The following is a 25705-nucleotide window of genomic DNA, read 5'->3' on the forward strand; positions in this document are numbered from 1 at the left end:
TCACAGGTGGGTTTTCCTTGCAGGTCTAAGGAAGAGATAAAATTTGTTTCTTACTGTGTGTAAAGGAGTACCACAGCAAGGGAAAGTGGATCAAGCTGAGCTTGCACCATGCATCATTCACCCCAGAAAGCCTTTTGGCTTGCAGCTGTTCCCTGAGTAGTTTTCTCTTTAGTTGGCTGGTAATCTCTTGCTTGATGAGATACCCTTACTTCAGCAGCCAAAATCCTGAAGTGTGCAGTTCCATGGTGATGTACCATGATGGCTGGTGGCCCCAGAGGGGCTCCTCAAGCTATGGATTAGGCTTCTCAGCCAGAGCAGGTAGGTAACCTACTTTAAGGCTTTGGCTGTGTGTCTCCATGAAACTCTTACTTGCATCTGAATTGAGGAAAATGGCAAGTGCCTCAGCCAACCTCAGGCTCACTTAGAACCTAGAGGCTTACCAGTCAAGTATCTAAGATAAGACTGGGGAGAAGGGAAGCAAGATTCATGACAGCAGGTAGTTATGAGAAGTGGTTGGAGCTTGAAAAGTCCTGTGGTGTAGGAGTATTCCCTGTAACGGGTTATGCACCTAGGAAATGAAAATTAAACTGCTGAAGTGGGAAGAATGCAGTGAATAAGGATTCTCACTAGGATCTGATGACTTCTGGGTGTCCAAAAGGCTTGTGTCAATTCGTACGGTACTAGAAGTTAATTCAGCTCCCTGTTAGGTTAATGAACACATGCAAACAAAAGCCCTCAAATACCTGTTTATTGCACATGATTTAGTCTTAGTTCTGCCATATTTAGACTGCAGTAGGGAGTCCAGCTGTTGTTGACTGTCAGGCTTGTGATGCTGCTCTCTCGGAACTTCTGATTTCTCTGGATAACAGGAATGGTACAGATGTATCAGTGCATTTTCAAGGTGTTGAGCGTGATTTAGCAGTCCCAAACAAGCCAGCTCATGCTGAACTCCAGGTTTGCTTTATCAGCCTCCTAGCAAACCCTTAGGTTAGAGGCACAGCAGTGTTGAGGTTGAAGAGCAGTACACCAGGGTGTTTCCCCTGTGTAGGCTCTCAAAGTACTCATGTGCTTGCTTGTTTCAGGTTAAGACTTTTCAAAGGGACACAATCTGAAAAAGCAAGTGCTATTACCAGCTGTAAACATTGCCTTCTCCCCTCTTTGGCCGAAAATAAGTCGCACCTCTAATGGCTTAACAAACAAGGGTAGAAGGGAAAAAATATTTTTCCATTGTGTTTACTTTGTGCTTTTTACAGCTCTGACTGCTGTCAGTGTCATTGTTTCCCCTTTATTGTCCAGTAATTTCCCCTCTTGTCCACGTGGGTCTTTCCCACAACAGAGGAGAGAAAAACAAGTACAAAAAGTAGGAAAACACTATTGTAAAACCAAAGAAAGAGGGAGTCTGCCTATGCTGTGGGCAGGTGGAAGGTCGTAACTCGTTTTCACACATGAAGCAGAGATGAAGGTGATAAGGACTCTTCAAACTTTCCGGCATTAGCTCTATTCATGGAAAAAACAGACTTTTTGGCTAAATTTCATACTGCCCCAGCAGTAGCCTTTTGCTGATGGCTTTTCTGTCTCCTAGGACCACATTTTCAGCAGCTGTAAACAGCACACAGATTTTCCAACGAGTTTAGCCTGTTGGCTGTAATGCTTATTTTGAAAATCCAGTTCAGATCAGTGCTAATAACACATTTTTTCAAAGTTGCATCCATTTCTGCAATGACCCTGGGTGAGCCGCCTCTTTTGTCAAGGCTCTCTTGAGAAGTACTTGGAGCTATTTTTTGTGCTGTATGGACGTTCATCAGTTAGCAGGTGGATGCTGAATGAAGCAAACCTTGATCAGATTTTTTTTTGAGCTATAATGGTCATGAAACAAACAAACCCTTGTTTCTCCTGCCTACTGTGTCCACAAAATTTGCATTCAGTCCTTCCTTCCCCACCTCCCCCCTTTTGGTGTCCATTGGGATCCCCTTCCATTTTTGGTGTCACATAGAGAAAGAGGTCTCTTAGTGTGCTTCTTCCTGCATTTATTTTTTTGTCTGTCTTGTTATTTGTTCTCTGGTTTTGGTGGGGCTTGTTTTGATTTGGGGTTTTTTGGGTTGGTTGTTTCTTGTGGTTTGTTTTTTTGTTTTGTTTTATTAATTTTTTTCTAGCCTGTGTCCAGGATCTTTCATATGCAGCTATTTCCCGTACAGATGCCTAAAGCTTCTAGAACTGGTGTCCAAGGCTGCAAGGATCTTCCTGTGGCGGCTCAGGCTATCTCAGCCAAAGGCTTCCAGGCTTCCCATGAGGGGCTGCATAGGGCATGCTTTCACTTTGACTTCATAGAGGAGTCCTTGAGCAACAGTCCACAGAGGTGACAGGCTGTTTCATTTTTGAAAAGTGTAAAATTTTAGGCAATGGCTGCCCCTAAACTTGCTCTGCATCTCAGCTCACCTGCTGTACTAAAAAGAAAACAGCTCACCTTTCCCAGCTGGGGAAAATCCATGCTTCAGACTAGTTCTGGTCAGCAAGCATATTCTCCCTGCCCCTGCCCAAGACTTCACCTGCCTGAGGAAGGTGCCTCTGAGAAGATAGCTTCTGCCTAGGAAGATGTTTCTTTGTAAAGCTGGGTTTATTCTTTTAAAGCCTAAAAGCTGGGTAAGACTGGGGGTGGGGGGCAGAGGAGGATGAGACTTGGGGGACATTTAGAGCAGAGGAGAGAGCTGTAGTTCAAACCTGACTTTGCATTTCACTCTGAGGGAGCCAGATGTCCCCCTGACTCCTTGAGAAGCACTCAGGGCTACTCCATAAAGTTGGAAGCAAAGCTGAAGCTCCCTTATGTGCAACATGAGGCTTTGCAGAGGTTTTACACAAGCACAGAAAGTCCTAGTGGGTTTGGCTCAAACAGCTAAATAATCTCTTACAGGGTCTATCCAAGCACTTGCATTTTTCACCTACTCTTATTGCTTGTATTCTTTGGCATTTGCAGAGCAAGCTGTAAATAAGGTTTGACATAATCTTCCCTTTCCACTGTGTGGTGTTTTGGGGAGTTTGTGTTTTAAACAATCCCTCAGTCTCCCCCCATGTTTTTTAAAAGATCCCGAGACAGGAGAGAATGGATGGGGTGGAAGTATCCAACATCATTTGGGATTGTGTCTGCCTTTAGCTACTTCATTAATCCAGCGTTCTTGTCATTATGACGCACTTTCTCCTGGACACTCTCCTGGAATTGCTGTACTTCTAGCAGGCAGGATTTCACCAAGACCAGAAAAGACACATAGCTCAGGCAGGAGCTCTGATGGCTGATGCTGTCTGCATTTTGTTAAGTTAGGGCGAACAAGAAACTCTTTGTTCCTTTGCCTAGATTGGGGAACTAAAATTGTTTTTGTGAAGAAAAGTCTTTCCCCTGTTCAGAAAAAGATGTCCACTTGAAATAAGAAGAGAAAAAGATTTTTAACATTTTGTATATTCAGGCCTCCCCATGGGACTTCTTAAAATGTTTGTTCAAGCCCTGTCAGCTCTCCCTACTCAGATCCTTGTTGTGGAACTAGTAGATCCACATTCTGTAAACAGCTGGTGAATGCTTTTTTAATAAATTATTATAAATCTATTCCTTTTTGGGCAGTGAGGGGTGTGTGTGTGAGGAAAAAAGCAGCTGCATTTCTACCCAGGTCTTTCTTGTTTTTCAATGGCCATGAATGCTTACTGCCAACAATGCACTCTGTGTTCCCCTTCCTTAAATGCCTGAAGCAAAGGGTTTCCAGCTGTAGCAGGTGAAATTTCACCTATTCCATCTCAATTTCAGGAAGAATTTCAGGAGAAATTTCTTCATGGATAGGAGGGTTAAGCATTGGAATGGACTGCCCAGGGAGGTGGTGGAGTCACCATCCTTGGAGGTGTTCAAGAACCAACTGGTTTGTGGCATTTAGTGCCATGGTTTAGTTGACAAGGTGATTGGTCAAAGGTTGGACTTGATGACAACAGCGGTCTTTTCCAACCTTAATGGTTTTATGATTCTCCTTGGAGGCTGCAATATTTTGCTTAGCAGGATCATCTGTGTGAGCCTGCAGACTATACTTGATCTGCAGCTGCTGCTGAGGTATGTGTAAAACTGACTGAAGCTACCTGGCTTGCAAGAGGTTTATTGATGAGATGAGTAAGTCAAGAGCTACAAATAACTTTTAAAAGCCTGCAAGAAATCAGCTGAGGTCTACAGACTAGATGCTGGTCAAAACTATGTGATGTTAAGAATGAAGTTGCTCATGAACATTTCATTTATAAAGCGTTAAGAGGCTTATCTCAACAGATCCGTCAACAGCCTGGATCATAACCAAATTTCTCTATTCAAATTCCCCACCACATCATTTTCATTGTGTGCAAGCCGTGCGCTGTAACGGTAGCTGTGCGGTCAGCCGGCTGTGACCCGTCACCTGACCCACCACAGGAAATAAAGACCGTGTTTTTGCTAATGCTTGTTCACTGCCCACAGCAGTAAGACTGAAGTGTGCTTCTAGCCCTCATCCTAGTTTGGAAACCTCTGCTCATGCAGTGCTTATTTCTCTTGAGCTTACAACGATAAAGAGAATGTTGGTTTTTTTTAAATGTTGTTTATCTCCACAGATTTACTATTGCTACTGGCTGTGTTGGAAAACAAACCTGCAGGATGCAAGATGCAAACCTGGGCAGGCACCATGTAGTCCCAGTGTAGTTTACAGTCAAATTACCACCGAGGAGTGCAGCTGTCAGTTTTGTGTTAGGGAGGTCCATGAAATTACTCTCATCTTGAAGGCTTATAACATGTTGAAGGGTGCAATAACTTGAATTTTGTAGGACATCTTATAACTGGGTGGCTTTAAGTCAGAGTGTGTGCTACGCACACATGCCCCTGTTTTAGTGGGGAGATGGGGTAAAAAGACTAACAGGTGTGCCAGTCTTTCAGCTTTGAGCTTTGTGGTGTTTTGTTTTTCTCTCTTTTTTTCAGATGAGGGCTGTGCTCTTTCAATAACTTAAAGCTTCTGCAAAATGCAACTTCAAGCTGGACCATTATAGATTCAGGTGCTATGTCCTACATTAGCAAAGTGCTAATTTGGAGATTGCTTTTCAGAACATTTAGTCTTAATGTGTACAGCTTGCTAACCAGAGAAAAGTATCACATCCACATATATACACAGACACACACACACACACACACACACTTAAAACTGAAGTGTTTATTGCATGCTAATGTTACCATAATCAGTCCTGGAAAAGATGACCCTTCTGCATTGTGCTGTAACCAGACAAACACAGAGTGTCTTGGAATTCCTTCAGTCTCAGCCAGCTGCTGCCTGTTTGAAGGATCACCAGTCTGGGAACTGGTATCACTGTGCTGAACACCAGTACATTCACCGTAGCAATGTAAACACAGCCAGAATTCAAAACCCCATCTGTGCAAAGAATTTCAGTATAGAGGACTTCGTGAGAGATTTTTGTTTGAGATTTAATCAACACACATACCTACTTCTTTCTTTAAATGATCATTACAAGCCTCGGTAAAGGAGTGTTATCGAACAAACTTAGATGCTTGTCTTCTGTCCTCACCATTGTTGTTGCTGGCAGACATACCAAAAGGATGCAGTGCATTTAGAGAAGGCCAAATATATCCTCACTGGCATGTAGAGGAAGTTTCCACAGAAGTCATACAGAAGAAAACACTGAGCACAGAGATCCGTTCTGCTGTATCTGTGCAATGTTCATCTAAATGGCTTACTCGTGAGAAAATAAATAGTGCCTTATAACACCTTTCAGCTAAGGAAACAGGGCACTGGTTGGGTTTAAAAGGATGAGGTATGGGTACAGTTGTTATGGCCAGATGTGGTCTGTGACAGTCCATCAACACTTGCTGTAGTTGTCATCGTCAGTTTTCTGTGCTTCAGGGTGAGCAATCAGCTATCCTGTAAGCAGAAGAAAATAGGCATTTACATGCTGGCAGAGATGGTCAATAAAAGCATGAGGCTTTGGAAGTATAAACTTTATGGGTGACAGTAATAGACCAATATCCTGCCTCAGCCTGGACTCCTGTATTTGTCAGAATGCTAATTGTTGTGAGTCTAACACAGAGCCCTGAACTGTGCAGTGCAAGGGTACAACAGCACAGAAAGTGGCCAGATATCCACCAGGTTATTTTAATAATTTTCAAAATGAAAAGTACCCAACTGCTAAAAAGCCCATACTGACACCAAAACCCAAAATGCCAGTTACAGCATCACAGTAAATGTGTACTGCAGTGTAGAAAACAGGGATCTGTGGATGATTTAACATTCTTCTGAAAGTAACTCTTGTGCAAGAAGCAATGACAAATTTGAATGAAAAAGCATCTTGAAATTAATAAAATAACCTTATGAGACTTCAGACTGGAGCAGATTTTAAACTGTCTTGGCTTCTTTTGGAACTCACCTCAGATTCTTGTCTTTCTGGGAGGGTTTCTATCCTGTTGTAATCCTGTATAACTTGTGGGGCCTCGGCTTCTAGCTCTACATCAGCCTGCATGCTGGGCTTTTCATTCTCCCACTTTGCAAAGCCTTTGTTCTTCCCAGCTTTTCCGTGGAATTTCGACTTCATTTTGGGGAAAGTATGGGAACCTGAATCATTCCAGCCTGGCTCATGCCAGAGTGGCTCTGTCTGCGTTGCTTGGCTGGTGGTCACCCGCTGCAGCCGCACGGAAATTTTTCGGGAAGAGCCAGTGACGAGGGTGATAGCTCTGCCATCAAGGTCCTGGTGTTCTGCAGCAACACTGGGAAATTCAAATACTTCATCTTGGACTGAAAGAGAAGGTGGAATTGTTTCATTTAAGTATTCTATTTCAAGGTCTTTACAAGAAGGTAACAAGCCTGGGGGAGGGTGGGGAGGTAACCCCTTGTATGCAGCAGTGGTATAATTATCAGTATCTTTATGCTGCTCGGAAACTGTTTCTGATGCTGTGTGCACAGATTTTATTCTCTCACCATGCTCAGGGAGTAAGGCAGTGCTAGAATTGTGCCCGATGTCTCCTTCCCCCTAAGTGACAAAAAAGGAGAAGTACAATTTCATTTCTTTTCAGCTGGGATAGGGGTGCCAGTGAGGAGGATAGTGAGCCTTAGACGGGACACAAAGGCCATCACTGGAGAAAAGGATGTTGTAATCTGAGGACTGAACACATACCATAGAGCAGTGAAAAGTAGAGGTGCTGCTCTGTGTGTTGATACAAAGGAAAAATTAAAAATGGCAGCAAGGACACTGGCCATTAGAGAGGATTCCAGAAATGGTTTAAAATAGGAGGAAAACTGCCCTCACCTGGAGGCAGAGATGGACTGCTAGGCAGAGACCCGTGGTTGCTGCCTACTGAGGTTCCTCTGGAAAATTTCCTGCATGCCAGCACAAGCAGGTCCCTGCATTGCTTGTGACAGTTGGCACCACAATCTGTAAAGAGAGAAATTGTCAAGTCATCAAAAGGAAAGCCACAACTATCTGGTAATCCCTCAGGGCTATTAGCAGGCAGATACCAAGGAAGGACTTTGAAGGAACAAACAGTTTGACAGAAGGTGTGAAGGGAGTCACAGAAATGGATCATTTGGTGTGAAGGGCATTACAAAAAAAAAAAAAAAAAAGGATAATTTCCATGACAGCCATTAATAGAAAAATGGCAGGAGAAGAGAAGAAGTAAGATGATATTTTAATAATAAAATGGTCTCAAGGAAGAGATGTGGAATTACTGATATGATCCTGTGTATGCCATGCATAAAACTTCTGCCCCGAGAGGGGGCATTATTTATTTGGCTGGCTTTTATTTCACCCAGCAGGGCCCATTATAGTAAACATATTTGGTTAGAAGACACCAGAGCACCCATATCCTAAGCCTCTGGAAGGACTGCTGGATGTCAGTGCAGACTACTGTAGGTTAAAACTAGTCTAAGTAGCTCAGTAAGCAACATGAGCACATGAATGAACTCTGTGGAAGTGTATCATCCACCCAGATGAGACTTGCTGAGTACTTGCACTCCAAGCCTCTGCTAGGATCTGCATCACTGTGGATACATCATTGCTAGGTGCATTTATCTGAAGTGTGGCTGGAGTATGGATCTTATCTGTAAGAAAGGGCTGAAGAGTGGAGGATGTGCACCAAACACAATCTCTCTCTCCTCTGTGTACTTTTCCATTGTTTGAAAATTCCCATCTCCCTTGTTTCTCTGTTGCTGTTCCATAGCCCAGCATTTTGTTCTAGGCAAGCATTGCCAGGGTGCTGCATTTTTAACTCTGCTATAAGAACCACTCTGCTCAGGGCAGCAGCTCTGGCATGATGGGTGAGAGTTCTGGTTCGGCCGCCACCTTGATCATATGACTAATACAGCAATATATGCCCAGCTCTGGTTTTCTCTGCCTCAAAGGTAGCACTCTCCCTCAGATACACTGAAGATCTCTCTTGAAGTGGAGAACTCCTATCACTTGCAGACCAGGCAGTCTAGCTTTTAGCTCATTTCCCACAGTGTTGGGGTAGGCAGCAGGCCTGAAAGGAGGAACTCCCTCCCTCCCCCTGCTGTGTCAGAGGTTCAGAGGATGACAGCTCTGTGCTCAAAGGCAGAATTCATCCCTAGTGGGTGTCACAATCCAGTGAAGCTGGAACACAGAGCAGCCAGTAGCTGCTGCAACAAAAGGCAGGCACCCTCACACTTCTTGATCACTGTAGGATCTGAGAGAGCAGCTCTGCTCTCTTGCTTTCATGCCTCATTGCCTGTAACTTTGACTTTACAGAAACACTTGCGCTCAGTCCCCACTGGGCCACTGCTACAGGCAGCGATGCAGGACAGGAGCTCAACTTTCAGATCTCAAATTGAGTTTACAGGTTGGTGTGACAAAACCTTACCTTCCTTCCCTCATCCTACCAGTAAAACTATAAACTGCAACCAGCCCTTTCAAAGCTTCTAAGATGACAGTAATCAAGAATATCTGAATTACATATGTTGATTTAGCCATGGACATTTCCCCCATCCCTCTCTGAGGAAGAGAGGTTTGTGGCTGGAGAGAGACAGGAATATGGTGTATCCTAAACAAAAATACTGTGAATTCTTTGTCCTTCTCCTTGGAGTCAGTGTAAGACTAGGGGAAAAAGAGTACAAATGTGAATGTTCCCCAGTGAATAACTGAGATGCAGCTACAGCTGTGAAAATCAACAGTGCGCTTCAGCCAGAGTTGGGCTGTTTGAGAAATAAATAGGTCCAGGATTTTAAAGCCAATAAGGACCACTACAATGTCCCTTTTCCTCTGACCTGCTTAATATAGTGCAAGCAGTGCATAAGAAATTAAGTATTTTATGAAGGCAAAGGGGAGGGATGTAAGAACTCTAGGATTTTTTATAAGTTGAATGTCTGAAGAAGATCTTGCAAGGAGATCTGCTGGGCAGTCTAGGAACTAAATATTTCTGTATTTCTAGCTCAGCCACTATTAAATTGCAAATAGGCTTCACTACAGGCACATGGATGTACATGACAAACAGTGTTGCCAGCAGACTTTTTCCTGGCCTGAGTCTCAGGGGATATATTTCAGGATGTGTCTCAGTGTTAGGATAAGAACACTTGGTTTTCCAATTTACAAGGTCTTTACTGGTAGAAAGTGACAGCTCATGGAGTCAGGGGCTGCTTTGGACCTTTATCTCACAGAATATGTGTGTTCCTCCTGGGTGGTATTTTCTCTAATGCAGGGAGACTTCAGAGTGTACCAGTAGTCAGTGCTCATGGACAATACCAAATGTAGATGCAAGATGTGTTTGAACATATGCCATTTTAGTTAAAGGTATGGTTGACTGACTTGTACTAAAACCCACCACCCATAGCTTGAAAAAAAATCCTTGTAATATTTATTTACCTTTGCATTTGTAGCCTTGTTTGATTATACCCCAGAGCTGCAAAGAAAGACAAAAGAACATCAAGGAATCAGAAAAGAAAGCTGGAAGGAAAACAAGGTCACAATGAGGAAGTACCAATGGCTACAAAAGCACAAACAGGATACAACTGCTCTTAACACCCTTCCTGTCAGGCAGACCTCCCCCTCTAATTGTGATAAGACTTGTGTACCTTCTCCCTTACTTCTGCTACTTACTAGCAGTAATGGGACTACCAGAGAAGGAGAGAGACAGACAACATTTGCTTCCAGGTACGGGTGAAAAATTGCCATCGTATCAAGCTTTGTGAAAGCAGCAGAGCACATTCTGCTTCTGGGCTCCCTTAGTGTTATCTGCAGGAGAATTTCCTGTGTACATCCATTTTCCAAATACATCACTGATCCATAATGTTCAAACACAGCAGAAGAAAACACCACTCGAGATAAAAACTAGGTTCTCGGTTCCTGTACTGGTTTCCAGCGCACCTAGCCATAGCAATCTGATCTGTGCACCTGCCTTTTCCCACCTTAAAAAAACCCAAAAAACCCCAAATAGTTGAAGAATGAAACAGGCAGAAAAGCCACTAGATTCCACCTTAGCCTTTCCTCAGAAGCTGTTCTTGTTGACATACACTTAGAACTACCAAATGCTAAACTTCAGAGGGCCAGTGTGTGTGGTCCCACTTTTGGGAAGCTTTCACTGCCACGTGAGCAGGATTGCTTGGAAACAGGGAAACTCCCTAGCAAATTGTTTTCTATATATGCAGAAGCACTGTATCTACAGCCATGGCTTTATAAAAACAAGCATTTCCACTCTGAGAAGCAGTGAGAGGAAGGGGCAATTTTTCTAACTCCATAGCATAAAAGGAAAAAAACTGGGGACTCCGGTGTTTATTTTTCCTGAACTCATTCACCTCATGAAGGGAGGGTGAACACATCCAGGCAGCTGAAACTGCATGTGGCTCCTCACCAGATTTGTAAGTATCCATGCACAAGAGAGTGGAGGGTGAATATGGTCATTAAGGAACAGTTTAAAGAGAAGAGATGATGAACATTCAGAATACAAAGGAAAGAGTAAAGTAAACAGAATGGAAAGATTCTGGGTGAGAAAAACATCCCACTCACTGCACGAAAGAAATAGCAAGGAAAAACGGGGGTCTGGAGAGAGCAAAAATAGATTAGCCAAGGTAGAAGAATGGTGAAAAAAAGAACAGAAAGGACAACAGTGGAACCTGGGTCCATAGAAGGCCTGCTGCTTATTCTTTTGCTAATGCTGCATATGTGCACAGTGAATGCAGTTGCTGTGCTCAGGAAGCAACAGTGGAGCACCCCAGTCCCTCTTAAAAGAGCAGCAATGACCTATTTTCCCAGATCTCTTTTACAGGATCACTGTAAGAGACATGGATTGTTACTTATTTCTTTTAAGCTCTAATCTATTCCCACTGAAGTCCTTTCTCCTCACTCCTCACCTTATCTCTGTACCTTCTTCCCACTCAAATTTGGCACCACTGTTGTGGTTACACACCGCAGGGAAAGCTTAGCTGAAGTGTCATGTCATGAATTCTGACCTAAAGCTTTGAATGTGTCTGACACAGCTTTGCTGCAAAGCTGTCTTGAGCCAGCTCCAAGGTAAGAGGATCTGTGCAAATTCAGATTATAAAGCTTAACAGGATGGCCTGTCACCTACCCTGCCATGTGGTGCAGCTCAAGCTGTGGGACGGAACTGTGACTGGCCATGGGCATATCAACTTTGTGCTGCTAATGGCATTAAGTCTTAGCTTGACCTTCAAAGTTTGTATCATTTTAATAACTGTGTGCATTGTACTGTCATGTCAATTCATCCTGCTGCATGGTCAATGCACATTATTTTGACTGTGAATCAGTGCATCAGTTTGAAATTAGGTTTCCACCCGTGGATGAGTAGCACTGAAATGCAGAACAAATATGCAGCAGATTCTGTAGTTGGTTCCTGTCCTATCAGTCCAACTCATCCACAGAACAATGCCAATGACTTCAGTGAGCTGACAGGAAAAATGACCTTATTTCCATTTCCTGTACAACCTTTTACTCATTTGTATTCCTGCACTGGATGTAATCAGGGAGACGTGAAAAGTCTAACAATGGCCAATTAGAAAATTGATGCAGGAGAAAAATATCTGCTGGAGAGGACGTTTCGGGGCAGTCCTCGGGCCTTGCTTTGCTGTGGAAGCCTTCCAAACATGCGCTGAGTGTCACAAACGCAATGACGTCTTCCCAAGGCAGCCTGGAACAACACGCTCTGGCTGGTGGCTGTCCCTGCCCCGTGGGTCTGCTGGAGCTGTCAGCTCGGGAGCCCACCAGCACGCTCCTACGTCAGCACTGACCATGTCGCCTCCAAAGCTTTTGCACTTCTAGCGGAAATAGGCGGAATTCCTTCTCCCCCACGGCGTTAGCCAGCGGCAGTGGTTGCCATAGGGACTTCAAGCATCTGAACAAAACTGACACATCGCAAAAGAACTGAGTGGAAGATGGAGCATGGACTAGGGTAGGAACACCAGAGTGTGTCTGAATGGAGGCACGTTTTTGTGCTTAGCAGTGCTGTTATTGCTACTTTCAACCATTTTAGTGGAAAAGATCCTGGAATAAAGTCACCCCAGAGTGCAGAGGCGTATCTGCTCTGGTGTGCAGGGACAGGGGCTGGGTTTACAGCTGGTTATGTGGGCCACATGCAAGCAGAGGACATGGGCCTCTGCCCTTACTGCTTCAGCTGTCTAAATGTGGACATTTGATTTCAGCCAAGTGCGTCCATTAAAGCAACTTTTATATCATAGTAATTCTTTATTCTTTACTATATTTGGGTTGAAGTGGAAAACTTAGAGGTTCACAAGCAACTCAAATGTCCACAAAACCAATCCTTTCCCAGATATGTAGAGAGCACTCTAATAAGTGACATCTGGTAAGTTGCGGCTGAGAGAAAAAGCAAATTATAAAACTCCCATCTAATAAATTCAAAAAATTCTTATTGTACAGAACTGCTGGAAGCACTTTTGGTTTCTTTACCAAATTAGAAGATCTATTAATTTAATAGAGAAAAAATTAGGGCTGTTATAGCCATTCAGAGAATTATGAACATATCTATGCTGCCATGTGCAACTTCCTGAGAAAGAACGACTTTTGCCTCATCTACATCCTCTGTTCCAGACATCTATTTTCCTCCAAGCTTGTTTTCATGGGAAATCAAGCCAAATTAAAGAACTTAAGATAAACCAAGTAAAACCATTCATATAGTCTCTAATATCCTTTAGCTAATGTAATTTTGTCCCCCCCCCCCCAAGAAATTCTCACAAATGCCTATTTTCAGAAACCACTAAATCAAAACTGGATTGCACAGTTACAATGTGAGTAAAAGTTTTGTGCTTCTGAATGCCATGAGATATTATTTGGCCAAGAGACTTTAGCAATGTATGGAGCCAGTTTCACCCCATATCCATTAAAGGGTAAAAGTTGTTTTTAAGATATGCTGGTATTAAAATCATACTTACAAATCCTGCACAGTGCTCGCAGAAAGTTGGTTTAAGATAGGTCATTTCCTGAAAGTTATGGATAAACCCTGGTCCCATTTTACACTGAAACTGCGACTTAGCTCTTAGAAAGTAAGCCATCATTTCTTCTTTGCTTATAAGACCATCTCTGTAAAGGAAATAAAAAGTAGAGTAGATCTGTCACTGCTCATGGCACTGAAAAATTTGGGGTTTTCTCATTGCAGAAAGCATGCAGCACACAAAGCACATCCTTTGAAAGAGCTGAAAAAGTCCTGGAAGGAAAAAACCCTTACAGCAGTTGTGATTCTAATCTTCCTTTAAATAATAACACTGAACTTGCAGCATGAACCTTGTTATCTCACCTGTTAGTGGTATCAGAACACAGACCAGGCCATTAAATGAAGGAACTTGACTTACTGCTCACACAAAACATTCCTCTGGCTGACCACCAGCCTTCACAGCCAAAGAGATTCTGGACAAGAAGAATCATCAAGCCCAGCTGGCTAGGAAATATATGTTTTGTATACCTTCTAGAATATTTGTTACCCCCTCTCTGCTACATGCACTCATTTCCCCAGTGCTGTACACAATTTATTTGTTCCACCAGTCTGATGCTTGGTCGGGATAGAGCACCTCCCCTGTAATTTGACAGTACTTCAGGGTTTTGACTCAGTCCCAGCAGGAATTCCTCATTAAGCTATTACATAAATGATTTTCAAAGTGTCAGGTAAAGCAGGACTCCAACCCGGGTAGACTTCTTATACTGACTACAGTATAAGAATTTAAATGATAACAGATTCAGCTGTTGGTAATCTTGTCAGACACAAGAAACTTGGGAGACGCTGTTCCTTCAATATTTGTATTTTCTGAATTTTTAAATATAGGAAAAGAAAAAAACCACCACAAAGAAATCTCCAAGCTTACTGGTCTTTGTCCAGCACACAGAAAGAGTCCAAAAAGGGGAAGTTGGCAGCTATACTTTCAAAGTCTTCCTGAGAAATATAACCATCATGGTCGTGATCATAGTTCCTAAAGACAGACTGGGGAAAAAAAAGAGATTATTGTACTATTATCTAGACTATCCTGAATCTATAGAGGCCTCTTCAACATTATAATGACATGTAACTTAATTTTCTATTCAGCTATTCAGATGCTCTGTTGCATCTGGTTTATTCCTTTTTATTTTTACTTGGTATTTCAATATGCATATTATTGGACTCTATGGGAAAAATGGCTAATTTTTAAAGAAAACTTAACATCCGCACTTATCTAGTGATGATCCTCCACACCTCTTCACACATAATTATTCTTGCTTTACTTTTCTTCTTTGTTGGAAATGTCACTAAAATTCTGTCCCATGTGATGACATATTCTCTTTGCTTCATTAAGTACACTTTTTAAACATGAAAAAAGGGAAGAAATAAAACCAACAGCAGCTTTCCCACGACTGTTTCAGATGGTTTTGGCTTCATTTCTCATTTAGCTGGTCACCTCTACTCTGCTACAGTACTGCTTTAATCTCATTTGTTTACTAATATTTTGACACCCTGATCATGAGCTCTTTGTGTCTAACAACCATTCCCATCCATCAGCCCACCCCAATCCACTGCTAAGCAAAAACAGACATGGGATCAAATTTCAAATTTAAAAGGTGATGAGTGCCCTCCTCAGCTGCTAAGGAGTTACTATATTTTGTCCAGCTGTTTGCAGAGAAGTGCAAGGGGTGTTAAAGCTACGTATGATGCTGATGGGAAAACACGAGTGTCAAAGTCAACATAACTATCTGAGATGCACATAGTGAAGTACAGACCCCTTCATTAGATTAAAATGTTGTTGATAAAGACATTAAATTAGTATACCGAGACCCCTGAAAGATGTTGGTATTGCTCTTGTTTTAACAAGAACCTGATGAAACCCATTTCTATCAAATGGCTGTAACCGATGACTGGCAGACCTCAAAAAACATCATAAAGAAGGAACCAAAACACAAAACCAAATAGTATTCAACACTTTTTGTAATAAATACAGTGCCTATAAGCACAACTCAAAGCAACTAGTAAATAACAAGTATTGGCAAAGTGAAAACAGCTGTGCAGAGTGGTGTGAGCCTTCTAGTAAGCTGTATTCATAAAAGCCCTAAACCATGTTTTAATCCTCAAGCATACGTCCTGAAGCAGGCCAAAATTGTGGAATTGGGGACTGCAACTCCCTCAACCATAGAAACAAACATAAACTCCCACTGAGCACATTCTGGAAAGATTAAGGAATTGTGACAGACTTCCTATTTAAACAAGCTATCAAAGAGAGGTTTGGATGTGGAGTTATTTTTATCAACACATACGGCACTGAAAAAAGCAAATCAGGAACATTGTGTGCATTTCTGGCATCCCACATTAGAAGAAGAGTGAATTTTTTTTAAAAAAAGGGCTTGTACAAAAAGTAAACTACAAGATATATTTGAAGTCTGAGTGAGAGAACTGAAGACTTTGTTTAGGTTATCTTAACAACATAACCCCAATTAACAATCTGTAGCACAGACAAGGCCAGAATTTAATAGCTCCTCCCAGACTTACTTATTAATTTGTAGAAAGCAGAAGGAAATGTTCTGTCTCCAAAGGAATCTGGAGGTGTTTAGTTTTGTTTACATTACCTAGCACAACACTTCACCTTCCAAACGGAAGCTAGAAGATCCCAGCTATAATTCTGCATGACCTCATGTCCACATTTTAAAAGTGACACCAAGACAGTGCTGTCTTTACCATAACATGACATGATCTGGACAGTAAAATAACAGCAAGCTGAAAACCAGAGGCTGTTTCCAGAAAAGTTCATTGGACCTATTAATGTGTGAGACCTTGTTTCTGAGTAGCTTTCTTTTCAGCTCTCTGTTACCAGACATGAATTTTGTGGCTAGAGCTGCAAAACCTCAACTTCGCCTGCTGAATTTATATTTGCTAGACAAACCTATTAAACAGGAGGCAGGTTTTGGATGCTCCTGAAAGTCTCCTCCTTTGTACCCAAAAACCTATTTACTAATCCCATTGCTGATTGCAGGAATAAAATAAATATTTCTGAAGGTATCAGTAACAGCTCAAATTTGTTATCATATGTCTGAAATTCAACCCAACCATAACAATCTCATGATAACCTTGAAATTAATTATAATGATGAAAATATCAAAGCTATCATCCTCTTAGACCAGTGTAATATTCCAAATACTTACATCCACCAGTTTCCGTATGTGCTTGTTAATGACGGTAGGGTCAGGTTTAGGTACCACTCCAGATGCCCACTCCAGTGGCACTACTGGCTTGTTGGGGGTGGTCGGGGAGGTGGGCTGCTGAGAGATGGATCAGAACACAAGGATTTTCAAATCTGAATTAAGAAGTTGAATTTCCCATTAGACGTGGCTCGAAATGTCACAGCTACAACCACAAACTACTGGAGTACCCGTAAAGACGTGCTTAGTAAAACATCAGGCAGGGCTTTAAAGGGCTGCCTGCCTTCACTAACAGAATCAGTTGGGCTCTCTGTGGCACCTTGCAGCTGCACTGCCACCACCCAGGGAGCTCAGAAGCAAGCCCGAGCAGTCTGTCCTCACTGACAACTCCAGAGGATTCAACAGCTATGAGACTTGAAAGGAGAGGGAAGGAAGGTCTGTGAACACAGCGGGCATCAGAAATGGGTAAGCCCAGAAACCTGCTTTGCTCCTCAGTAAAACCTCTGAGGAACTCTCCAGCACAACACAGTCTGTCCCAGATCCCTGCTGGAGGGACCATGCTCAGGAGCCACGTGAGGGACTGCCACAACCTGAGTAAGTTCATACTCCTGCTCTGTGCAGCACCAGCAAGACAGCAGGATGCAGAAGCAGGGGAAGAATTGTGCTCAGCAACCCCACTGGTTTCCAGCTGAGATGTGCCAGGATGTACAGCTTGATTCCTCTAGGCAGCTTGAGTAGATAGGGGCTAATCTTTGACTTTCTCTGCAGATAACACCAGCCAGACTATTTTATTCTAAAAACATCTTGGTCTTGACAAAACAATAGCTGACAGCTCACTGGATGCATGGAGCTCACAGCCTGACTCCCTCCACACCACTACACAGTGGGAGTAGCTCTGGAATGCAGCTCAGATTCTTCAGGTAGAAAATATAGGACAAACCTGAATACATTTTCAGGTAAGGATTCAAAAATAACCAGTTAGCATGAAAAATGCTGTAAGACATACTGGCCTTTCCCTGCATCTGCCGCTGGACATCTAGCAGGTGAAGCAGTGTCAAGCAGAAAAAATCCAGTGTGTTTTGGATCAGAAGGGAAAGGGTCCACAGTCTCAGAAAGCCCCTGTGTTAGCTGATGAGCAAAGAATCTGGGTCTCATCTGTCCCACTCTAAATTGGTGTGACTTCAAAGGGAGACAATTAAGACATGTAAAGATGTTACACGTATCATTGCGTAAAACAGTGATCTTGAGGACTTTGACATTGAGATGAGAAATGGTCACAGGATCATATTTTGTGTTTGGTTGGAAAAGAAAAAATGGATTTGTTAGTGGGTTGCTTGATTAAACTGGCTTTTCCTTTTTCAACTGTTAGAACAGCTTTTATCAATGCCTCAATAGATTTTGACCCATACAAATGTACACAAGTAAGTTTGGGAGGAAAACATCCCTATATCAACAAAATTAAATTCCAATTAGAAGTATGGTGAACCTGGACGTCCAGCTCTATCTCCCAAAAGCACTGGCTCAAAGCATCTGTATTAAAAGTTTCAGTGTGGTGCTAGACTAACAAGACCTCACGGAGAGCTTTTAACACCTGCTGGTCTGAGGACACAGTGACAGAAAGAGACTGAATCCACTGGAGCCTTCCTCTTTCTTCTGGGCTATTTCATTTGAAGTCTCATTCAATTTCAATGGCTTTTTTGGCAAGTTGCAATGAAAATTCATGTTACTGACTACTAGCCAAAGGGAAATATTTGTTCCTTCTATTTCACTCATAGACTCAAAGGAAAAACCATGATTTTATTTATGTATTTGAAATGCATCCTATGAGGAAAAGTTGTCCAGAGACTACCAAGTTGAATTTATTAAACATTCCTAAACACTGTTTCTGGTCATGCAGTTTGTGATTCAGATGGTATCTCCCAGTTATTTCACCAGCACAGGGACCATGGTATTGTAGACTGAGAAAGCATTTTCAGATGTTTGTGAACATCTATGTATTTTGGCATTGAAATGAATTCTACTGGAAAGCAAAAAAAATTACCTAAGTGCATCATCAGTGGCATAATTGCACCAGGCAGATCTAGACAATAGCTGTATTAGCAAAAACTCCCAGCAAGAAGATCACTAATGGATGGGGAAAAGCAGTGACAAGGAGGTGCTATACTACAGCTGGTGGCCATTCCTCAGTGTTTTCTTAGGCTGCTATACTGACTGAAGAGTCTCCTCCCAGTTTTAGCAGAAGGAAAGTCTTGCTCAAGTCCCTGTTGACAGCAGACTCATATGCTAACAGATCAGCTCCACTTTTGCCTAGAAAATGATTGCAGCAGCATGAGGCACTTCCTCCGTAGTGCACCTGCATGGGAGTGGTACCCATATAACAACAAATCGGGGAGCAGTTGGAATGATATAACTATGCTGTCATGTTGCCTTTGACAAATTTTTCCACATACGAAAACTCTACAGATTCTTTCCCCTCTAATACAGCCTGTGTGTTTTGGCACTCCATCAAAGAGAAGTAAGCTTCAAATAGTCCAGCTTCTGTCGATTCAGCTGCAGCTTTTTACCCATCAGGGTGCAGCAATAGCTCAATGTCACTGGCTATCCATCGATCCTTATGCAAAAGTGTCCCACAATTGCTGGGTGCTGTTAAACTTCACAGCACTGTTTATATTGCTTTTGTTCTGCTTAAAGCTCGGGCTGGGGATCAAAGCAGCAATGTGATAATTTTCTTCATTTACAGTAGCGGTCCATTAGTCCTTCCACAGCATAGGGCTGTAGCATTTCAACTTTGCTGGCAGTAATGAGAGCATGAGGGACCCAGAATGACTGAAATAAACAGCAACTGTTGTGGTCAAATCGTATCCAACAAGCACTGGAGACTCAGTAATGAAATTTCAAATGTGCAAGCTGAGCTACTGTTGACTGTAAAAATATTCATTAGTTTCCTTATCAATGTTCATAATACATCATTGGGAACACACACACATGGTCCTCAAACTGGTCTCCAAGAGTGATTAACTATTTTAAACCCCAGAGAAGCCTTATACTTGGAAATTAAAGGGTTCTGCTTCCTTGCTTGCTTTTAAGAATGTTTCAAAATCTTAAAAAGCACTGGAATGCATAATCTCAGACTCCTGGACTCTGCTCTCACACCCTGCAAAACACTTCCAGCCACCCTCATCTTCTGCTGCTGTCAGACTTGAGAGGGCTCAGCCTGAGAGCATCACAGATTGGGTATTAAAGGTAATGAGAATGTTAATACACTGAAGAAATGCTCAGGGGAAAGTGGAGTCCCCAGCCTTTGGCAGCAGAGGAAAGAGTAATACTTTAAGTGAAATTCAACTATTAATTATGAGATTTATCTGTATCCTCTGACTTCCAAAAAATAAAGAAAAATGCATGAATGCAGCATTATCTTTAGTTGCACATAACCAAATAAAGAGTAATATCTATTCTCATCTGTTTAAACATTGCTTGAGAGCCCAAGATACAGCCAATTATACCTAAGCAAACAGTTTTAAAATACTACAGTAATTATTTACCTTGCCTTAAACAAATCTTTTAATTCTGTGTTGCTTTATATAACTACACCAGCATCCAGAAAATCAACTAAGGGTCATGCAATAAATAATTGATATAAACTTACAAAGGATATATATCTAAAGCAGAACTTTGTTTTCCAGGACTTGCAGAGGTTTTGTTGAAAAATAACGAACAGTGAAGTGTGTTCCAATATTTATATCTCCCAATACGCACTAAAACCTATAAATAGTGACTGTGTCTTCTACACAAATGTAACACTAAAAAGCTTTATGTACATATGAATAAGGAAAAACATTAACTGTCATTTAAAAATTTAATCAACTGCATGAAGACAAAAAAAGCAATATGTCAAAACACAGTAAAAGATGACGTACAGATTTGGAGTTCCTTGGCTCCAGCACCAGTGAGAGCTTGTAGATATCATCCTCAGTGTGGTAAAGGTCCAAGGACAGCTACATATAAGAAAGAACGGAAAACAGTAATATTTGTTAGACTGGATTGGATATGACAGGCTTGTAAGCAGAGATATACCCCCCCACTGAAGGTAAATACAACATTTTGCTACTCTGAGTTCAGGAGACATGCCAAAGCCATGTGCAGCTTCTGGAAAAGCAGACTTCCACAGAGCAAACACAAGCCAGGCTGGTGAGCGCACGCTGCTGCTCACGTCAGGCACTGCACTTGGGGGCTGGCACAACCCTCATCCTGAGCCCAGGGGTGAGCGGTGCTGCATGCTGACCTCATGCAAAGAGGGACATTGGCTCCAAAGACCACCCTTACACAAACACACTTTCTTCTAGCAGCTCAATGCTTGTGAGAGACCTCAGCAAAATAATCTGGTAAATACAAAAGCTTCAGGAAAGAAGTCATAGTGGGGCTAGGCTGGAAGGACTTCAGATTTTATTCTGGTCAAATTTTGTTCCTCAAGAATGGCCATAGTAGCACAGCTCTTCTACAGAGATCAGCCCATGCAGCAAACACCTCTCTGGAAAGCCCTGGGCAGACAGAGGCCTGGGAGAAGCAGGCTGGCTTTGCCACCACTGTTGCAGCAAAGAGCTCCATCAAGAGCAATCTCAGTTTAGCCCAGCTTGGCTTGCTCCTGATCACCTCTTAGCAAGTAAGGCAAATTGCCTTTCAGCTTTGTTTCTAGATAAGTGAAAGATTTTTCTTTCATGTTCTCATTCTTTTCCCTAGAGTATTTATTGAGAAAAAGAGAAGGTACATAAATATGTGTAAAGTAGGATGAATCTGTTTTTACTTTGGCAGCTGGGGTCTCGCACTGATCCATGTCTGCAGTAAATTCCTCCTCTTTTGGAGTGATGAAGGAGAAAGGTAATCAACACTACAGCTAATGTTTTGCAATGAGAGGAAACAAACACAGCCTGTTTCCTGTGGTCATGTTTCTACATTAATTTGCTTTGGAGAATTGACATGATTTGAAGTTATCCTCCACCTTGTAAATCCCCAGTTAAGCTAAGATTGAGTTAAAAGAATGTTCCCGAGCAGACAGATAGAATTACTACTGACTAAACTACTGTGACAGAAGGTTATTTTTAGGGAATTTGAAATGCCAAGTAAGTAACAAGCAGGATCAGTGACACCTACTGCAGAACCACCTCTGGGAACCACCCTCTCTTAGGCAGAATTTTGTGCAATGAATAAGACAGAAGTTGTGCCCTTTCCCAAAACAGGCTTCCAAAGCAAACACATGGCTTTGGAGAAGTCTGGAGATGACATTATTCATTTTGTCTAGCTGAAACACTGCTGATTTTTGCACTTTGTAATTTGGTTAAGGGCACAGTGAAAGGATGTGCATCGTGCAGGTTCCTTTACCAGCCAGCATGCTGCTGTCAGAGTGTTAGGTAAGGGCCTGTCCTAAAGACAACATGGAACCAGTAGGTGCTGTAATAAATATTATTCATATGGTGAGATATTCAGTGACTGTACTCTGAGGTTCCTTGGTGGCATAAAATAAAAAGCACTCAGCTGGAGCGCATGATATTATCAGGTCAGACAGGGAGTGAGAGAAGAATTGGTAGTTCAAAAGGTGTTGTCTGGTTCCTATGAAAGAGCACAGTTTTCTCAGCAGGCCAGATGAACAGGGTGTGGATTTGGGAGTGGAAATGTACTAGTATTTATTGAGCAAGATTGTATCTCTCCCTCCCTGAATTATATGACCTTGTCTTAAGCAGTGGTTATAACTTCATTAGGCACAGTGTGTAAGCACACAAAGAAGAAGGTGTTGTCTAGTTCAGAAGTTTCATGCATTAGCACAAAAATTACAAGCGTGATGACCATGCAGTTATATAAACATTCATTTTATATTTTATTTACAGTTTTGCTCTGACAAATAAAGTGCAATAAGAGTTTTCCTAGAATAACCTTTATAGTGAGTGGCATTTTCTATTCTAATTTTACTATCATTGCTGTCCTATTTTTTTTCTGAGCAATTTGGAGGGAGATTGAGAAGGGTAGGGGAGTGATCAGAAACGCATGACTTACTTTTTTTCTCTAAGTGGAACTTACTGAACACAAGTTGGGGGGTGACTTTCAGTTTGATTGTTTAGGTAATTCTCATTCTCTTCTCTAGACTGGGACTTTCCAGTCATTTGCATATAGTCTCAGAACAGGTTAGATAAATAGATGTTGAGACATAAAAATAACGAGGGTAAAATGGTGGCACCAAATAAGTTCTAACACGGTTCATATAAATACACTGTGGTCTAGTTGAGAAACTGAGATCCACTTCCAATCCACAGAAAGTGATGAAATATTTACCTACAGGTTTTTATTCACATTGTGTAAAAAAACCAAACCAGTGTGGAAATACTGCACAGCAGGTAAGGAAATCCCTTAAGCATCCTTAGCAAATGTAAGTTTTCTAATGGCAAAACTGTCTTTAGAGCTGTTTTTCCTCTCTGCTGCACTGCCAAGCTTGTGTTTAGGTCTTCTTTCACTACTTAGCTCCAAGTTTTGGATTCCAGGGAGCGGTACAGCACTGGGTACAAAGTCAGTGAGGGTGGAGCAAGTGTGGCCAGTAAGTCAGGAAAAGAGGAATAATCACAAACTAAGAGCAATCATGCACTAAGAAGTGAGTCCATCTTCATGTAACGTACTCTGGCTCACTGGCAGCTGAACTGTAATACATTTACTTCGCTTGCCCATGTAACTCAGACTCATTTACACAACACGAGGCAGGACTTGCATCCCGCTCAGCTTTTGCAGTCTCCTATGCCAGTAAACCTGGCATGTGTCTTTGCTGTCCATACAGCAGACCTTTCCCTTATTTGTGGCAGGCTAACTTCCATGCAAAATGCTGGCTTCTTTCAGCTGCTTGTTCAAAGCTAAAATTCTGTGAGCTAGAAGCTGATTTTTTATGCTTACAACAAGATGAGGTGGGGTGGAGGGGTGTGGAGATGGGGGGGAAGGCAGAATTCCAAGTTTGCATGCAGACATTTAAGGCAAGAGAAGAACTTGCCAAACTGTTGACCATTCAGCAGCTACCACTGAAATCAAGGGTCTTTTGTTCTATACTCACAATAGCATCTTAAAAATGCCTGTAAGCCCCTCGAGCAGGTGGCCTGAAGTCTACTACCCACCTCTCACCCAAGATTTTAACCCAAGCTCTCACTTTATAGCTCCGATCAAAGTCTCCCCAGACATCACCATTTCTAAGCCACTTGAAAGGTATCAGCTCCCTTAGAGCAAATAGGACTCTACCACTGAGAAAAACCAGGCCATATTCCCACATGCCCACGAAATGCTAATATTATCTTGTTGTGCAAGTTGTTGGACTAGCAAACCAGTACCCAGTGATTTACTTGTCAAACAAGCACAGGCCAGGCTGTTAGCACTTGCTAAGTGTGGGGTAAAAGGCAACACTGAAAGGGAGAGAGGCCAGGCAAGAGATTTACACATTGCTTATCAGGACAAGACACCTACTAAAAGCATGCCCAGATAGAAGGTGCTCAATGGGGAAACAGCAGAAGTGAAGAAACAGTTGGGTCAGCCAATTCACACACAATTGAAAAGCATTCTACACATTTAGGTACATTTACTAGATTTGAAAGGGAGTTTCTCTAAATAAGGCAAATATGGGGAAAATTTTTACAGTTGACATCAGAGAGATAAGACCTAGCAATAAAAGGAATGGTTAATTTTTCACGCTCTGAAAACTGAAGATGACATAGGCAGCAAGGGAGGCTAAATCTGCTAAAAGACCATTTGCACATAGCAAGGTCAACTATTTTTAGTCATCAGCTCTTGTCAGTTTTGGGTTTCAATCCTTTTCTTCTCCTATTTCTCTGAACCCAACCAATAATTTAAAACTTTCTTATTAACAAAAAGATGGAAAGAAACAATTAATCTACAATGCAAGTCCATCATAACTATTTAAGAGACTAGTGTAAAACAAACAAACAAACAAGTATTGTATTCATATACACAGATGAGGACACAATCTACACATGGGAAGAAAAATGAGAATATTCATATTATGGTATGTACCAAAATTCTGGTCCAGGAACATTTTGTAGAAATTTGTTGGTTTTTCCCTTTTCAGAAGTCACCATTTTAAATTGATACTCCCACACTATCAAATGTACTTGATCCACAGCTGCACTTCCAGTGACTAATGTGAAGACACAATTGCCCTGGAAAGGTTTTAGGATACCTACACCTGTCTACCTAGATAAACAGCCTAGATGGGCTGTCTCCATCATCACATAAAGGTACTACCATAGAATCATGCTAACAGGTAAAAAAAAGCAGAAGTTATTTGTAACCCTTGATCAGGTCTGGAATCAACATTGCAGAATACAACTTCATTTTTTACAATCAGATTGGTTCAACTGTACCAAAATCAGCAGAGTTTTATTATGAATGAATGCATCAGAGTATCATAGGTGAGAAAGTACCCATCATGTACTCAATTACTTCTCCTTGTAAATGAAACACACTGAAATAAATACAAAAATACAAATAAAATCCCTGTCATTTTGCTGAAAACAAAGAAAACAAGGAAAATATTTTCTAAAAAAAGAAAACCAGATACACTGTATGAGATCAGGCTGATACAATGATGAATATATGAAGACCTGAAAGGTCTTCAAAAAATCTTTAGCATTCTCCTCCTTTTGGAAAACAGGTTGTCACCAAGAAGAGAAAGCAGCTAATGAAAGGGGTAGCAGCAGTTCAGCTTCCATCTCTCACTTCACATTGTCTAATTTCTACCCTTTTGGACTCACTTTTTTATTGCTCAGTTCCCTAAAGCCTGAGGTTCCACTTCCCCCTATTCAAAGCCAAGCTTGTAAGAAATGACCAGGAAGGGAAAGAGCGTCACGAGAAAGCAACTCTCAGTCCCTACAAAAACAAAACAAGATAATAAATATCTACCTTCATAGTTCAAAATACAAGTTAAAGGATTGTTGCAGTGGTCAACATCTGGTGCCTTCTCTTTCCTGTCCCACTAACCAGGATTAAGACTTGTTCCCAAGTTGTTCTACACAGGGCACAACTGAAGGTGTTCCTATTCCCCCAAACGTCCCCA

At 41.9% G+C, this 25705-nt stretch overlaps 1 protein-coding gene across 13 annotated transcripts in view; it reads right to left on the minus strand.

The window, feature by feature from the left end:
* Positions 1–5177: 5177 nt before the first annotated feature.
* Positions 5178–25705, minus strand: part of RASGRP3 (RAS guanyl releasing protein 3) — a 56280-nt gene continuing 35752 nt past the window's right edge. For 12 of the 13 annotated variants that reach the window (XM_048297774.1, XM_048297770.1, XM_048297766.1 and 9 more), the window contains 8 exons: positions 20532–20609; positions 16618–16734; positions 14319–14434; positions 13395–13542; positions 9859–9895; positions 7294–7419; positions 6418–6782; positions 5178–5915 (listed from right to left, as the gene is read on the minus strand). In XM_048297774.1, coding sequence (XP_048153731.1) covers positions 5907–5915; positions 6418–6782; positions 7294–7419; positions 9859–9895; positions 13395–13542; positions 14319–14434; positions 16618–16734; positions 20532–20609 — 996 coding nt within the window. In that variant the 3' untranslated portion in view covers positions 5178–5906. The remainder of the gene's footprint in view (positions 5916–6417; positions 6783–7293; positions 7420–9858; positions 9896–13394; positions 13543–14318; positions 14435–16617; positions 16735–20531; positions 20610–25705) is intronic. The other variant, XM_048297772.1, reaches the window with a different exon arrangement.

This window comes from Corvus hawaiiensis, chromosome 3, assembly GCF_020740725.1.
Source record: "Corvus hawaiiensis isolate bCorHaw1 chromosome 3, bCorHaw1.pri.cur, whole genome shotgun sequence".
Taxonomy (NCBI): domain Eukaryota; kingdom Metazoa; phylum Chordata; class Aves; order Passeriformes; family Corvidae; genus Corvus; species Corvus hawaiiensis.